Source organism: Cnephaeus nilssonii (assembly GCF_951640355.1).
Source record: "Cnephaeus nilssonii genome assembly, chromosome: 6".
NCBI classification, from domain to species: domain Eukaryota; kingdom Metazoa; phylum Chordata; class Mammalia; order Chiroptera; family Vespertilionidae; genus Cnephaeus; species Cnephaeus nilssonii.
This window is the reverse complement of record NC_137077.1, coordinates 19,775,246-19,793,011: the sequence shown is the minus strand read 5'-3', so window position 1 is coordinate 19,793,011 and position 17,766 is coordinate 19,775,246. Positions and strand designations below refer to the sequence as shown.

Below are 17,766 nucleotides of genomic sequence, written 5' to 3'. Positions count from 1 at the left end.
GGAAGTAGGAATGTGGAGGAGAGGGTGCCCTTGAGCTTGATCTTATGAAAGAAGTGGGACTTGAGTTGGTCAGGAAAGGATGAGGGTAGACATTGGTTAGTAGTACAGGAGAGGGGGACAATTTGCACAAGTTAGGAATGAAGAGGACAGGAAGGAGATGGCGTCAGCAGCAATGCAGGCATAAGGTGTACGTTGATAAATGGTGGGAATTGATTTAGGTCAATCTGGCCAGATATACAGGGTTCCAGTATCCAGGGAGAACCTAGGCCATAAATAGCCATTGAAAGTTTCAGCAGGGGTGAGGAATGGGGGGATAGTGGCATCCTTCCTCTCTCCACATCTTCTTTACTGCCTGAATGCTATTGCTCTTCAAGACTCAGCTCAGATGCCTTCTCTGGCAGCTAGTACTCCCTCTCCTGCATGTCCACAGCATTTTATCTGTATCCTTCTTAAGGCCCAGTCACTGTATGCCTTGTATTGTAGTTATTTACAACCTCCCCACATAGACTGTAAACATCTTGAGAGCAAAATCCACACCAGAGTCATCTCATCTCCTTCATGATTCCTAGAACAGTGTTCTGTGCTGCAGATACCTTAGATGGGCCTAGTTCTTTTTTCAGGATTAAAAATTCATTCAAGTTCTCTCAAATAAAAAGAGATTTATTTTAATAAGGCAAGAAGCAAGTTCATGGATGCAGGAAATATAGCCAGGTCATTGGGGAACTGGAGCTGGAGTTGCTATCAGAAACCACAGCCCTTTCTCCTTCTTTCAGGTGCTGCTTGGTTTATGCCTTCTCTGCTTCTCTTTGTGTTTCTTGGTTTCAGTTTTCAAAAGTGGGAATCTGGTCCATTGGCAGGCTCTAGATCAGAAGCTCAATCCTGGTATCATAGACCATGGCTGTGGAGTAGAGGGTGTTGGTCTTTCTGGAGCACATTGGGCTGGCCCTTCAAGGGAGCTGTGGTTGGAGCAGGCAGACTGACTGATGTGTATATGTGGTAGGCATTCAACAAATATTGGCTAAGAAATGGATGAATGTATGAGTGTCACTTAAGGGAGATTAGTCTATCAGCTGCATGCAGGTGGGTTGGAAGGCTGAGACTCTGGAGTTAGGTAGAACTATTAGGAGACTGTTACATAATCTCAGAATGCAAGTATTAGGGCCCACAGAAGGGAAGTGGTGCTGGGGACAAAAAATAACGGAGAAAAAAAAGTGAGAGTGTTGAGGAAGATATAGGAAGAAAGAATGTATTCATAGACACAATGAAGTTTGTCAGAAAATGACTACAAACTCATTCTTATTTTCTTTATTCTGCCATCCTTCCTCACTTCTTGAGATCAATGTTTACCCTCTTCTCATAACCTAGAAGTGGGGAAAGATATGTGTGTGTGTGTGTGTGTGTGTGTGTGTGTGTGTGTGTGTCTCCTCGGCTTTTAAGGATGTGGAATATTTAGAGCAGTTCCAGATAGAAGTAGGAGGAAAGAAATAAAGATTTAAAGAAAGCTCCTAAATTTGAATTTTGTAAGTTTATTCTTCACCACCATTGGTGAATCCAAAGAGTACTCAAAATTTATTCTTCAAAATTGACAGAATTTTTTCTTTCCTTTTAAGCTACCATGTTTCTCGAAAACTGGAAGAGATTACAGATGCGATTGGGCTACTTCTGGGACCTGACTGGTATAGAAGAGGAAGAAGTGAGTTCTTTTGCATGCTTCTCTGGGTCCTTGCTTTGCTTTGATGCTACAAATAGACCATTTTTGAATGAAATGACCACTTACGTGCACTGTAACATCAGCCCGTCACTGGCCAGGTCTCACTTTGGCAGCTCTTCTAGCTTGACTTTATGGGCTAAGCCATGATTGATATGCACTGAGACTAAGAATTCAAATTCCCTCTCTACCCTTGAGTTGTAAGAAGTTGGTCCTGGTAGGTAGCCAGATATCCCAGTGTCCCTCTCTGGAAAAGAGATGGCACAAGAGGCAAGCCTTGTGGTAGCCTTGAGATGTCATTCAACATACTTCTACATCTCATATCATTGGTTCTAGTGAGCATAAATCAAGAAAATAGGAATCTCTCCCAGAACAGGGAATGTCAGAATGCCTCTGTAAGCCTTCTGAGGGTCAAGGGAGTGGCATGGGTGCCAGATGCTGGTTGTCTTTGATGCCCACGGAAGAAGAAAACCCCTAGACCTTTACAGTGTAAGCCAGTACACCATGTGAACTGAAGCATGAGCTAAGGATAGGTTCTTACATGGTTGGGCAAAAATGGTTTTACATCCTGCTTCATCCTGTAATTAAAGGATGGAAACAAATGAGCCTTTCCTCCAGACTCTTTTGAGAACTAGGGGCCCAGTCTCGATGTTGGCGAGTTGACAAGGAACAGCATAACATGGTTGCTCACAGTTATCTATTCCCACATTGACTGAAGAGCAGATGTCAATATCAGATAGGTTCTACCCATATTGTGGACATTTCTGGATGCAGTGCTGAAGACAGTGGCTAGAAGGACCAGAGGCACTTCCAAGTGCCTAAGTATCCACTTGCAAAGGATATCATAAGCAATATGGTAGCTGTATGGAGAGTAGGCCTTTTCCACATTCTCCCATAGTAACTGATGGGACTTGCCTTGGGCACATACCTCTGACTTTGTGGCCCTGATGTTTTATGGCCAAGCAAGTGAAATCCCCAATTTAGTCTTGTTCTGGAGCCTATGTGGCTCTCCATGTCTGTGGTGTGATTTCTTCTCCTTGTTCTAATTAGTCAGCTTGCCTTTGAGCATATGGGCATGGTAATGTATTGAGTGCATATGTTTACTCTATTCAGTCCTTTGCATTAAGCATATGCCCTGGGACTAACAGCATCATAGATTCCATGACAAATGAGAAAAAAATATATATATGGGTTCTACCTTCAGAGAGGATGGAGTATTCACATGAGGCCACACACGCTAAGATGTCCTAGGGCCTGACTGAAAGAAGTTAATTGGACAAGAGAGGCTCACTGAGCTGAAGATTGCCCCACTTTTGAGCAAAAGTCTCTTGGATCTGGAAGGTCTCCCTTCAACAAGCACATACAGGACCCAAAGAAGTCTTTCAATAAGTCTTTATGGTATCCAGTTGGTTCCACAAGGAGGCCTCTTAGGCAGAAGTTGCACTGATCCAGGGGCTGACTCTTGGGTCTGGTTGTTCCTAAGAGATTGGTTGATGATGGTGAGCCATAAAAACACTTACATAGCATCATCTCCTGTTGTATTGGTTATGTTTATTAGTCACACACATGGTTTCTCCTCTCCAACATCATGGCACATCTTGGAAAAGCCAAAGACAGGCCAGGAGCCTAGCTTGTTGGCTTCTGGAATCTCTGATGGAGTTATAATCCCTGCCTAGGAGTTACTTTTAAATGATACAGGAACATGAAGTCCTCACACCTGTAGTTATTTGTCCTTGGATGCTTTGGGGAAGACCTGCCAATGAGTCCAGGTGTGCACAGTTAAATTCTCCTTGAAGTCAGTCATGCGTCTTCCTGCTCCAGCATCTGACTTGATTTGACCATGGTCTTCTCGATTAGTTAGGTGTGCTTTCCCATGCCTGGTGACTCACCATTCATATTTGTATTGCTGAATGGCTCAGTGATGTCTCTTGAGCACTGGTATACTTGCCAATGAGTTAATCATTTAGGCTGTACAGGAAACAGGCCCAGGCAAGTGAGTTTTAAGATTCCCCATGGCCACCTTTAACTTTGATTTTTATTAGTCGCCTTTTTAGCTTGTAGAATAATGGAGCAGGGAGGAAGTTTTGTCGTTGCCCTAACTCCCAGCTGTGGGGCACATCTGTTTCTCCAGCTGGGATCTGGCTCGTTGAAACAAAGTTTGAGGTATGCAGATAGTTGGTGGGATGAACAGATGCATCCCTCTGGCTTTGGTCAAATTGCTATGCAAAGCATGTGGCTTCTCTTTGTATCAGCTGCCAAGTTAACATTTCCTCTCTCCTTTCTTAACACTGGTGCCATCCCCAGGAACGTGCCCAGGTTTGGTTTTCAGTGTGGTAACAAGTGCTGTGTGTCCCCTTTCTCTCCCACATTGTGTTCTTGGTCTAGACTCCTCATGATTATATGTGGTGTGGCAGCTTATGTCCAATAGAATCTGATCCTATGTCCTGACTTTACTGTACTTGTGGTGTCTGGTTATAACCCACAGGCCAAGGTTGCTATTCTGCCTGTTTACTAACTACTCTTTGACTCTTGGGTTTTAGGAGCACTCCCGGCCTGAGTATGAAACCAAAGTTCGAGAAAAATTGCTAAAGAAGAGTGACCAGACTGTTGTCCAGAAATTGGGGACCAACATGCCTGAGAGTGAGGATGAGGTAAGATGCTGGTGCTTTTTCTCACTGTCCTCTTTATTTCTTAAGATCCTGTTGTCATTTCATTGGGAACTCCTTCATGGACAGAGACTGGGCTCTGAGAAGGGGTTGACAGAGGCGAGACAGGATGAAATGAGAGCATGACATCTCTGATTGTCCTGCAGTCAGAGCTCATGGGTAGCAGGCTTTTGCCATGACTTGATTTGTCTCTCTTTCCTGGATGGTATCTGGACAATATCAGAGAGCAGGTTGGAGAAGAAAGAAACTGTTGTCAGGCCTGGTTCCTCTGGACTCCATCACCTAAATATATAATAATAATAATCACCATACCAACCAGCAATGACAGCTAACCTTTATCAAATGCTTGCTTGCGCTAGGCAAGGCACTGTACTAAGCACCTTATATTATTTTATTCTCACAATAAATTTATGAGTCTGGCACTATTGTATGTAAACGAAAACTAATAAAAAAAAAGTATGTCCACAGATTAAGTCATTTGCCAGAGGTCACCCAGCAAGTAAATGAGGGGATCTGGGATTTCAACCCAGATCCACTGCCAACAGCATGTAAATCTAACCACTTTATATACTGCCTTTAAGTCCAATGAGGAAGTCATAGGATAAAGCAAGAAATAGCTCTTAGGGCCAACAGAAGAAAATTCATGCCTGTATTTGCTTAAGCTGCTCATAAAATGTTCCTTGTATTTCATTGTACCTGGGTAGGCCTCCAAAAGTAGGAATGTGATGGTGACCATGGCTTCTGAGTCGTATTTCTGAGTTTTATAGTGGCATTCAGACATTGAAACATAACTTCAGAATTTGTGCTCTGATCTGTAAATACTCCTGTTGTGTGTGAGGTGGGGGTACAATGTGGGGGCTCCACTTTGGCAGTGCCTGTCTCCTCTGAGTGCCACCCTTCTTTGAAACCGTGTGTGTGTGTGTGTGTGTGTGTGTGTGTGTGTGTGTGTGTTTATGTCTTTCCTAATCTGGTTCCTGAAAAAAAAATCGACAAGATTGAAAATCTGTTGTTTTGTGCATATCTTTTCTCCATCTTGGATTTGAATTCAAATTGTATTTAATTTGACATTCTTTAAGTTGAAACCATTCATGTTAACATGCAAATTTATTCAAGCATCAAAACAGAAGAATGTGTTGTTTTTGAGCCCAGAACACTTGCTTTTTAAATTTTATTTTAAAGAAAATAAGACTTTGAACAGAAAGAGGGTGGCCCTTTGAGTTATTTTTTTTCCTTGACAGCAAGTTAAGTCCAGGACCACCAGTTATTCAGGGAAATAATGAATTCATTCTTAGGAAAGAGTAATTATCACCACTCCCTCATCCGAAAGCAAGCATTCTGTGTCCTGTCAGCTTTGGCAATTCCATGCAAACTTCTTTCTCCACCCCAGAGCAATATACAATAGATAATTTTATGGAAATCACATGTAACTTTTATTGACCACTGACTCATTTAATTTTAATTCCATAGACGGGAATGTCAAGGAGCTGGGATTGCGTACATTGAGGCTGTGGTTCTAATACAAACATTGCTTGGATATATATGCATGATAGGTCAAGTAACTCTCAGGAACCATGAATAATTGAAAAACATCTGAATGCATTATGAATGATACATATGTTTATGTTTTAGCATTCAACATCTATTTTCATTACACTGTTGAGAATGCAAAGCTCAAAGCATCTAATGCTTTATGGACACCAGGGCAGGGTGGAGGTGGGGATGACCTTCCCAAATGAGCAGTGTTAGATTAAAATGGCCTGGAATTTGATTGTTAGCATCCTTCTATATTCCCCCAGTTCTGTTAATAGTGTAAATGCTTCTGTTTTTGTTGTAAATCTAGCCAAAGATGGGAGATGAGGGAGGGAGGAGCACATAGTGCTGCCTGATGGGAGGGATGCTGCTCTTGCCAACAGGAAGAATTGTGGTCAATACTCACTACACGACATGGCCCTGGGGGCACCATCATGTGTGGGATATTTAGGAAAAGTACCTTTGTCTGGGGAATAGACAGGGACTGAGAATCAAAGTCTAGCAGGCAAACTTCGATGGGCTTCTTTCATCCCAGAGGATTACCTTGGCTCTGCCTTCATTGTAATCCTCAGGCTGCATATTCCCACTTCTTATTACTTTCTTTCCTTTTGAATTATAAAAACTACCATTTATTAAGGTCCAGAGTGGTCTAGGAACTTGCTGAAGACCACATAGCTAGTTGTGGGGGAGCTGGTAATCAAAATCAGCTCTGCCTGACCTCCAAGGCCCATTGCTTTTTTTTTTTTAATTTTTAAAATATCAAGTTCATTTAAAAAAAAATCTTTATTGAGATTTAATTCTTAGACCATAAAATTCACCCATTTAAAGTATACAATTCATGGTTTTTAGTACATTCACAGATTTGTGCAGTCATTGCCACAGTTTAAGTTTAAAATATTTTTATCTTCCCCCAAAGAAACCCTAGATCCAATAGTTACCAAGCAAGCCCTGGGAAGCAACTACTCTATTTTCTGTTTCTATAGATTTGCCTATTCTGGACTTTCATATTATAAATGGAACCATGCAAAATGTAGTATTTAGCTTCTTTCACTTAGCAAAATGTGTTCATGATTCATCCATGTCGTAGCTATATCAGTACTTCACTTTTTTTTATTGCCAAGAAATGTTCTGAATTTTGGATATATTTCATTGTGTTTAGATATTCATCAGTTGATGGACATTTGGATGGCTTCCACTTTTGGGGCTATTATAAATAATGCTGCTATACATATTTGTGGATGTATGTTTTCATTTCTCTTGGATATATACATAAGAGTGGAAATACTGGGTCATATGGTAACTCTATGTTTAACATTTTGAAGAACTGCCATATCAATTTCCAAAGTGATTGTTCCATTTTACATTCTAACCAGCAATGCATGAGGGCTCCAGTTTCTCCACATCCTCACCAACACTTGTCTTTTTTTATTTTATCTATCTTAGTTGTGTGAAGTGGTATTTCATTGTGGTTTTAACTATCACTTTCCTAATTTCTAATGATGTTAACCATCTTTTCATGTGCTTATTGGCCACTTGTATGTTTTCTTTGGGAAAATATCTATTCCAATCTTTAGCCCATTTTTTCCTTTCAACTGGATAATTGTCTTTTTTGTTGTTGTTTATTTATGGTTGAAAGAGTTACTTACATAATCTGGACACCAGACCTTTGTCAGATAATATGATTTATAAATATTTTCTCTCTTCCTATGGACTTAAAAAATTTTATTGATGATGTAATTTGAAGCATATGTTTTGTGATATAGTTTACCTATTTTTCCTTTTGTCACTTGTGTTTTTGTGTCATATCTAAAAAACCAGTGCCTAATCTAGTGTCATAGAGCTATACTCCTAGATTTTCTTCTACAAGTTTTATAGTGTTAGCTCTTAGATTTAGGTATATGATACATTTTGAGTTAGTTTTGTGTTTGATGTAAATTAGGGGTCCAAAAAATATTTTTTTGCATGTTGATATTTAATTGTTCCAGCACATCTTTTGTTAAATTTGTTTATAATTATTTTATTGCAAATGTTATTATTTTCTTAACTTTAATTTTAGATTATTTATTGATAACATATAGAAATATAATTGATTTTTGTATATTGATTTTGTACCCCCAACTTTGCTGAACTCATTTATTAATTCTAATAGTTTTTAGTGGATTCTTTAGGATTTTCTCATCTATGAATAGAGATAGTTTTACTTCTTCCTTTTCCAATCTGGATGCATTTTATCTTTTTGCCTAATTGCCCTTTCTAGAATCTCTTCTACAATGCTGAATAGAAGTGATGAAAATGGACTTTCTTTTCTTATTCTTGACTTTAGGAGGAAAAAAAAATTAGTCTTTCATCATTAAGTATGATGTTAAGCTATGGCACACTACCTTTTTTTCTTTTTTTTTAAATCCTCACCTGAGGATATCTATATATATAAAAGGCTAAGCGACTGTCCAACCGGCTGGTAGCTATGACGTGCACTGACCACCAGGGGGCAGACGCTCAACACAGGAGCTGCTGAGCTGTGGTCACTTGGTAGCAGTGGTTCTTGGGTGACAAGCCCTGGAACCAGAGAGGAGGGAGCCCGATTCCTCATGATTCCTCTCACACTCCGGGACCCCTTGGGGGATGTCAGAGAGCCGGTTTCGGCCTGATCCCACAGGCCAGGCCAAGGGACCTCACCTGCCAGAGGGACCCCACTCACTCCACAGATGCCCTTCAAACTGCATAATCAGCCCAGGTGCAGCTGGCTAGGGAGGGACCACGGGAGGTTGGCTCCAGGGATGTCCAGCCCATCTTGCCCAGTCCCACTCTGCCAGCCACCACCTGGGACCACCTGCATTAGTCCCTGCCCCAGAAGGACTAATTAATTTTCTTGCAATGTGCTCAAATCTGTGCACCAGGCCAGTAGTGTTTATTAATATTTAGAGAAAGAGGAAGGGAGAGAAAAAGAGAGAGAGAGAGAAACATTGCTAAGTTGCCTCCAGTACACAGCTTCATTGGGGATCAAACCTGAAACCTAGATATGTATCCTGACCAGAATCAAACCCACAACCTTTTGATGTACAGGATGATGCTCCAACCAACTGAGCTGCCCAGCCAGGGTCGCACTACATTTTAACTCTCTTTATGAGGCTTCTCTGAGAACAACTCATATCTCATCAACATAATGCTGATCTGAAATGATATGTTATAACTGTAATGAGGTGATAACTACACTTCCACATTGAGGAGTGTCAACAGAAATAAGGCCCAAACATTGGCTGGCTTGTGGTGCTTTCATCAGATAGTTGAGTCCTTCTCTGGGTCTGTTCTGCTTCAGTTATCACATGGGGAAATTGGGGCATAGCCTCTGTCGTTCTGAGAGTTTGTGATTTTTTTTTTCTGATGTGAGAGATGATGTTGGTTATTAGCTCATAACTTTGGGGGATAAACTGTCTCTTCATCCTAGACAGTGGTAATTTGTGTATTCTTATATCTATTTTTATGATTTTCAAGGATATGGGCATGGTGAAAGTAGTAATAATGATAAAATTACAAGTAATATTTATGGAGTGTTCACTATGGGCAAGGCTTTATAGGCTTTATTTCATTTAAATTTCAAAACTTTATTACCTACATTTTATACATGATAAAACTGAAGCTTGAAGAAATAAATAACACATTACGAATATGAAGCAGAACCAGAATATGAGCCCAAGGATCTGACTTAGGAGCAACTAAACTACTGGCCACTATGCTCCTCTGTCTTTCAAATGTTTTGCCATATCCTCAAATGCTTCTAAAAAATTGTGGTTGGTTCTTCCTCTTTACCACTATACTACAGGCAGGAAGGACTGTGGTATTTGTTGGAAAGATGGGTCTGAGACAAACGACATATCCTACTTTTTCTTCATTGATTTGTATACATTTTGGTGGGTGACGCTCTGTTTCCACTGAGGACAGTAGTGAGTAGAATTAGCTCAGTTTATAGCAAGACAATAGGGAGAAATCTGAAATATAAACACAGATATATATTGTATTTCCAAAGGTCTGGAACTTTTTATTATTTTTCAATCCTCACCTGAGGGTGTTTTTATTGATTTTAGAGAGAGAGAAAGGGAGAAAGAGAACGAGAGAAACATCACACTGAGAGAGAAACATTTGGTTGCCTCCCGTATGCATCCTGACCAGGGATCAAACCTGCAACCTAGGTATGGACCCTGACCCGAAATTGAACACATAACCTTTTGGTATATGGGATGATGCTCCAACAATCTGAGCCACCCAGCCAGGCCTAGAGTCTGTCTCTCTCTCTATAAAAGCCTAAGCGACCATTAAGACCAAATGACCAGAACGATCGGTCGCTATGACATGCACTGACCAGAAGGGGCAGACGCTCAACGCAGGAGCTGCCCCTGGTGGTCAGTGCGCTCCCACAGTGGGAGTGCCACTCAGCTGACTGACCCGTCCTGGCACCCACCAGCCCGGCAGCAGCCACTCCCTCCCTTAGTAGTCCTGCAGGTCCAATCTCTGGAGAACGGGCCAGGCACCGATGGGCCAGTGCCACCAGCAATATCCCGACAGCGCTGCTGGCCTCCTGGAAGTCAGCCTCGGGCACCGTGGCCACTTCCCCTCCCTAGACACTCCACAAGGAAGAAGAGATATAAAAGTGGCTGCCAGGTGGCTCCTGACAACCGACAACTGACAACTGACAACCGGTGCAAACGTCCGTGGAATGGATCTGGATACCTGGCAGGCAAGGCCGTCCCACCATCCACCCAGAGGGCTGATCGTGTCCCACCCCCTTCCCCTCGAGACCCCACCTGTGCACAAATTCATGCACTGGGCCTCTAGTCTTTTAATAAAAGAATAGGCTCATTTTTTTTCCTGGCTTGTGGATTAGTTTGAATCTTTTCTGAATAGTCTGTCCTGGGCATATTTGGAGGTTTTCTCAAGTTTCCTCGAGGGAACGATTTTCTTCTGTTCATACAAGATGATAAAACTCTACCCCTTCTAATTCCTACTCCTGCCTCCATTCTTACAATAAACTCTGTATGAGTTACGGCAGCTATTTTCAACTGGTGTGCCACAAGAATTTTTAAAACATGCAATACCTTTTTAGTCAGGGGCACTGACTTCTTTTCCCTTAGATTGTCAAATTTAAAAATGACAACAGCCAACACAATAGCCATTTGGTGAGAATGAGTCAAAATTATACCTATATTTTTGTCGAATTGACAAAAAATATAAGCATAATATATTTTTGGTGTACCGCATAATTTTAGTAATTAGTAATGTGTGCCATGAGATGAAGAAGGTTGAAAATCGCTGAGTTAGAGAATAGTCAGAAAATAAAGCTCAAGCCTTGTAGTTCAATAGAGGGAAAATAATACAAGGAACTAATTCCAAAGGTGTTAGACCTGGGGAAGTTGAGGCAATCAGGGGATGGTGAGGCAACCCAGAGTTTAGCAACAGCAGGGAGTTGCTATACTCAGGGAGTAGGTTTGAGAACAAGTGGACTGCACAAAGTCAATAACTCAGCCTAATTTTAGAACCTACCAGGCAGAGGTCATGTAAGCCAGGTCCTTGCTTTGAGAAGTAGTAAAATGTTGGCAAAAATTATAGGAGTGCTAACCACTGACAGAATGAATGAGTGCATGAATGATCAGTTGTTCAGACCATTCCTGAGTTGTTGAGAATGTTTGTGTGCATGGGATGGGTGTGTTAGTGGTGTGAGCATGTGCGAGAGTGTGTGTTTGTATGTGTGAGAAACAGCGCGTGTATGATGGTGTCATTGGAGTGACATAGATCTGATCAGATAACTGGGACTTCAAGGAAGAGGGAGAAACATATTTTTGTGTACATGAACAGAGCACATAGCAAGCTGGGGAAATAGCAAATGTGGCCGGAAATGAATTTTCTATAAAACATATCACTAAAAGGACAACAAAATCCCATTTAAGTGGTCCCAGGAGCTTACCTAATGGGGCTTGTTGTCACCCAAATGTCTATCCAGTGGGGATGCAGGCACCTGTTCTCCCATCACAGCCTGGTGCTGCCTGTGAGGCTGCATTTAATGAATGTTTTATGGGGAGCATCGAAGCTAGAACATGTGCCAAGAGGAGGCCTGTGGATGGGTGGGTGTTAATTTACTGTTCAGTGCACCACCCTGGGGACAATTTTTTCAAAAGAAAACTCATCTAAACCATTGAAACTTTTATGACCAATGCCTCTGGCAATAGCACAAACATGTGGAATAAATTATGCATAATTGTAGGACCTCGACCAGGAGGCTGGGACAACAGCAATAGGGAGCTTAGGACTGTCTTGTCAGAAAGCATGGGGGAGAAGGGAGGCCCAGGCTGCAGGGATGGAGGGATTCTGTCTGGGCTCTCACTCTGGGCCAAAGGGGTATGGTCCAGGCTTTCCACTGAGGTCCTCAGTAATTTATCAGAATATTCTGCAGAACAGAGTAAAGTTCCCTCAGCCTCTCTTCTGAAGGTACTATATATATTTTTTATTTATTGTTTCAAGCTTTGATCTCTCTTTCTCTCTCTCTCTCTCTCTCTCTCTCTCTCTCTCTCTCTCTCTCTCTCCTATGCAAGAATTGGGGAGTCAGTCTTGTTGACTCTAATATGGGATGTCTTCTTTTATTTTTTAATTTTATTTATTTTTAAATTTTTATTGAATTATTGGGGGGACATTGGTTAATAAAAGGGATGTCTTCTTAGGAGTAGTTAAGGACTTATATTTGGAATTTCAAGGTTCTACCTCTTCTCTCATTGGTGGGATATAGTTACATGTTTCCACCTGGATGCAAGGCAGGCTGGGAAATATAATCCTTGCCGGGAGCCTCCAGACTACCAAAGGGACAGTGGCCTCTTCTGCCACAGCATCAAATGTTGATTTGAGTACAGTGTGAGCAGTTAGATTCTGAGAAGGTGGGAGGGATTTAGTGTAGAAAAGCCTACTGGTGATTCTGACTACTATCCTTGAGATCACTGTTGTAGGAGGTGAGAAAGGAAGGAAATTTCCATAAGAAGAACCTGTGAGTGAGAAGCGCTCACCTATTGGTGCACCCGCAAAGCCAGGCTGAGTACTTTAGTAAATGAGTTCTCTTCATTGGAGTTTGGGACTGACTCTCTTTGCACAGAATTTAGCATTATCTGAAGTAGTATTGTAAAGTTTTTGTGTGTATAGGTGCATTAAAATTGTTTTTATTTTTAATGATATAAATTATACATGAAAACATTCTCCTCACCAGAAAAAAATATCTATCCTACCTAATAAAATAGTAATATGCAAATTGACCGCACCTTCGCTACGCCCAAGCCACGCCCACCAGCCAATCAGGGTGAGTATGCAAATTACCCAACAAAGATGGCGGTTAATTTGCATATGCTGAGGGAGGGAGGAGTGAAGACTGAAGACAACTTAGAAGGAAGACGGAAGACGGAGGAAAAGCGGAAAGCAAGATGGCTGCCAGAGGGAAAGCCTGGGCGGGCGGGGCGGGGCAGGGCGGAGCGGGACGGAGCAGAGTGGGTGGCAGCGGCACGCAGGTGCAGGCCGCAACAGCGGCGGCAGCGGCCGCGCATGCGGCCACAGCGGCTGCAGCGGCTGCTTGCAGGATTTTTCCTGCAAATGGGCTTACTAGTATTTTAGATAAAACGAATGTCTCCCTAGACCTCATCTCCTCCTAATACTATTTGTCTCCCTAGAGGTAGGCATAGTTAAGTTTGGTTTGTATCCTTCCAGACATTTTCTTATGCACTTCTATTCAGATATGAACTTATACTAGTATGTGTTTTGTTTATAACACACACATGAGAGAAAGTCATGGACAAATGGTTTCAGTATGTTGAGAAAGTTTCTTAAGGTATGAAGATAATGTTTCCCAAACTATGCCCCAGTGTACCCGAGTGCCACAGTGAACTCACAGAAGTGTTGTGGAGTTTGTAACTATTTATAAGGAAATCCCAGCAATACTTGACACCTATCACACACCATGTGAACTGTTGCTACCTCAGCGGTGTCAATGTGACATTTCACAATACAGCTTTCAATGTCATCATCTCTTAGTAATGGCTGGATTTCAAGTAGAAGCAGTGCAAGTTCTACACAAAATCAGTGTGGAACAGGAATTGAGAGTGGTCATGTCCAATCTGACTCCATAGTTGGAGAAGTTGGATAGTGTCCAACAGGTAAACACATTCTTTTAGTAAGTAATTGGGGTTAATAATAAAATATAATTTTTCTTTCAACTTATGCATGTTTTTCCCCAAATGGCTACTAAGTTGTTAGAACAAATATTTATTAAGCTATTTGAACTTAACTACTCAATAAATGGAACTGTTAAGTATTTCTTTGAGCCTGGGGACATTGTGTAAAAATTACCGAGACATTAAGCGTACTGTGAACTGAGAAAGTTTGGGAAGTACTGTGTAAAGAAATTCCTAAGTTCTATGGACATTGAAGAGTAAAGTAGACAGCCAAGAGCAGAAAGGCTGACAGAGACGAATAGTGAGTTTCAAAGTCGCAGGAGTTTGTTTGGGGGTGCGATAGTCTGTGTGTGCTAGGAAGTGCCAGGTAGACTAGCAGCTTTTCCACTTGGTCTTGGGTCTCACTGACTTCTCCTTTGGGCTTTAGAGTTGATCTGCCCCAGGATATTCTCACCCTGTCTCTATGACTAAGTCTTTCTTTTCATCTCTCTTAGTCTCTCTGTCTTTATCTCTATCTATCAGCCTGTGTGTGTGTGTGTGTGTGTGTGTGTGTGTGTGTGTGTGTGTTAGGAGGGCATTGAGGGTTTCTGATTATGGACATTATTTTAAAACTTGGGGACTTAAAAAAATAAACTCAACAACTTCTTATCCAGGAGACTTTGCTTTACTTACAATCTCCAGGGTGGCTTGGACTTCATGGAGAGGATGCCAGAGAAGCATCGCATGTGTCCATAAACATCTCCCTTCGTGGAGCATGTGAGTTATTCATCCCAAGGAGAGACTGCTCGGGTGGCCCAGGCCATCAGAGGGGGTCTCTGGCCCTCTTCAACTGACAGCCCATTCTCAGCCTCAAAAGTTCTGGCTAAAATAAGACCTTCTCTTCTGCTCATTGTATACATTTCTACTGGCCTACATCTAAATTAAGAAGCTACAAATAAGGAGAGTCCCAAGGCCTGGATTGTGGAAAGAAGCTAGAGAGCTGGGCAGCCTGTGAAATGAGAGTATGGTGGGGGAGGAGCAGCAGCAGAGCTAGGCTTTGAGTGAAAGCTGGGCAAATTCAGGCTGGCATTTCTGAGCAGACCCTCCTGGAAAGCACAAGGCCCAAATATGTGCAATGATTGGGAATGTTGGAACAGCAGAGTCACTGATGGAGGCCAGCACATACCATTGGGATGTGTGATGTTTGCCACTATTGACTTGCAGTTTGGACTTTTCTTCTTTCCATCTAAATGATTTTTCCATATACGGCCTGAAGCATGTAAATTAAATTTGTCTTTTGCTGTCTGGGCCAAGGTCATTATTTCACTTCCCTAGAATTCACTGGAAACACACACAAGCCCTTCAGTTTCCTTTGCACTCTTCCCTTCATGTGCCAGAAAATCAAGTGTTGGTTTAAAAAATTTCTCCGGGGTCACAAGGTGTTCTGGCTCCCTGTAATTCTTTTTGACATGATGGTCACAAGGAGCTTTCAAAGAAAAGTGGGGTTGCTTTTGCATGGACAGAGAAAGCAGAGGCCTTGAGACTATGCCCTTTTAGCAATCATTACCCATGCTAGAGGAGGTTGCAGGAACTTCCTTCTCCATCCACCAGCACACCTGCTCAGCCCTTCTCCAGTTGGTGAGCAAGGGCCTCTCACCCAATGCAACTACTGTGGACCCTGAGATCCTCAAGGACATGATTCTCTTAACTTTCACACAGAATAAGAATGAGGAAGAAAGGGTCCTTACTTCAGTTTACGTTCTCCCAGAGCCAATGATTCAAGTGCACAATTTATTTGGGAGTTGGAAACCCCACTCGTGGAGTGAGAACGTGACAGAGAAGGGAAGGCAGTCAATATATTGTCAAACAACTTACCGCCTCTGCAAAGGTGCAGCTCGCTCCATGAGTGGTTCTTCATCTACAGATTGTCCAAAGCCAATCCCCTCATTTGAGGAGCTGCTGCTGTTTCTTTCATTCAAAAATACTCATGCTTTCCCAGCAATCTGATGCCACATATTTTGGTCTAGGGCTGGTGGGCCTGTGATTTTCGTGGCACCTTTGGACCATTTACATATCTGTGGTGGAGATATACATAACCTTGAAAGAGTTAATACCCACCCAAGGCCAAGAAGTCCTGCTTATGAATGGCCCAGCGTTTGCCCACTTCTGGGCCTGTTGGACCCAACCTCAGGATTCCCCAGGAAGGCCAGACATAGTGGTGTCCAGTTGGCTGTAGACATTTAATATCCAATTCATTTTTATTATAATGGTGCGTGTTCTACCAGCCAACTTACATAAATTTATGCTGAATTTGGGCATCTGAATTAAATTAGACAATTTGTGGCAGGAAGTTTGCCCTGGAAATGTACTCTGCTGAATATTTGCACTCCTTAGCATGGAGCGACTCCCAACCAAGAATCTCAACTTGTCTATAAACATGAATGAATGAATCCTCCAGATATCACTGCATGCTCCCTGCCAGCTGGATTATTTTAAGGGAAGTGACCAGCCCAGGGACCTTTGGTGAGTCATGAAAGAGCTTGCTCAGAACCAGGGAGTTTGGACTGCAGGGCCCTGGGTGGAGACAGGGGCCACTCTGGAACCTTTCACTCTCAGTGCTTGAAGTGTCAGGATGAAGGTTAGCAATTAGCACAATAACTCCGCAAATGCACAGCTACCTTCCAGCTCAGCACATCCTCCTTCAATATCTTCATCACCAGCCCCCTAAAACCAGGCTTCATCAAATTAAGTAACTTTTATTTTATCAGTATATAAAAGTAGTATGTGCTAATTGTAGAAAAATATAAAAAGGGAAGTACAATTTAAAAAAGAGAAACAAATAATCGATTATTTTGTCTCCCAGAAATCTACTGTGAACCCCCTTTTTAATGTATATTGTCTCAGGTTGAAAAAATTATGCCACATATTTAATTTTGTATTATGATTTTTTTTACTTAGTCTTAGAACATAAGAAGTTCCAAATCTTATTAAATACTATTCGTGAACATCATTTCAATAATTGTATAATATGTCATAGTATGACTATATTATAGTTTTCTTAGCCCTTAACCTGTAGTTAATATACTGGTATGATGAACACATTTATAAGTTTTTCCTGAATTTTAGTTTACTTGGGTTAATACATCATATGAATATATTATAGTATTTTTAGTCCTTACCCTATGGTTGAACATATGATGAACATATTTGCACTTATTATTTTAGGAGGAGGAGGAAGAGGAGGGAGTTTGGATTATTTCAAGAGTGTTGTATTAGTAGGAGAGATTACTGGAAGCTCAAAGTCTTCCATTACTGGGTTCTTAATGGCACATGCTTTAGTGCTTGGTGAAGGACCTACATAGATGCAGCCCTGGACATGTGACTGGTATATAAAGGAGCTTTAGTGAAATTGCCTCTCCTACTGCTGATCAGTCTTCACTGTGAGTAAAACTGGGTCAGGTCACTTAATTCATGTCCTGGAACTCTTTCATTGACTCGGGTTCCCCTTCTGGGAGAGCAGGAGGCCTTTGTTCCTCTTGCGTGTGTGATGGGGAGAGCAGATGTTCTGGAGCATAGGTGGGTCATTATTGTAGACTCTGGGGTCCTGTTCTGGCCAGGGAGCCATTTATCACATCCTGGGAATGGGTGGATTACTTATATCAAATCCTGGAACTGTCTGTATCTTCCG

The 17,766-nt window shown here is 41.8% G+C and overlaps 1 protein-coding gene across 2 annotated transcripts in view; it reads left to right on the top strand.

Moving 5' to 3' along the window:
* Positions 1 to 17,766, top strand: part of ANO2 (anoctamin 2) — a 301,113-nt gene that overhangs the window by 159,874 nt on the left and 123,473 nt on the right. For both annotated transcript variants that reach the window (XM_079774619.1, XM_079774620.1), the window contains exons 13-14: positions 1,611 to 1,693; positions 4,249 to 4,359. In XM_079774619.1, the coding sequence (XP_079630745.1) occupies positions 1,611 to 1,693; positions 4,249 to 4,359 (194 nt within the window). The remainder of the gene's footprint in view (positions 1 to 1,610; positions 1,694 to 4,248; positions 4,360 to 17,766) is intronic.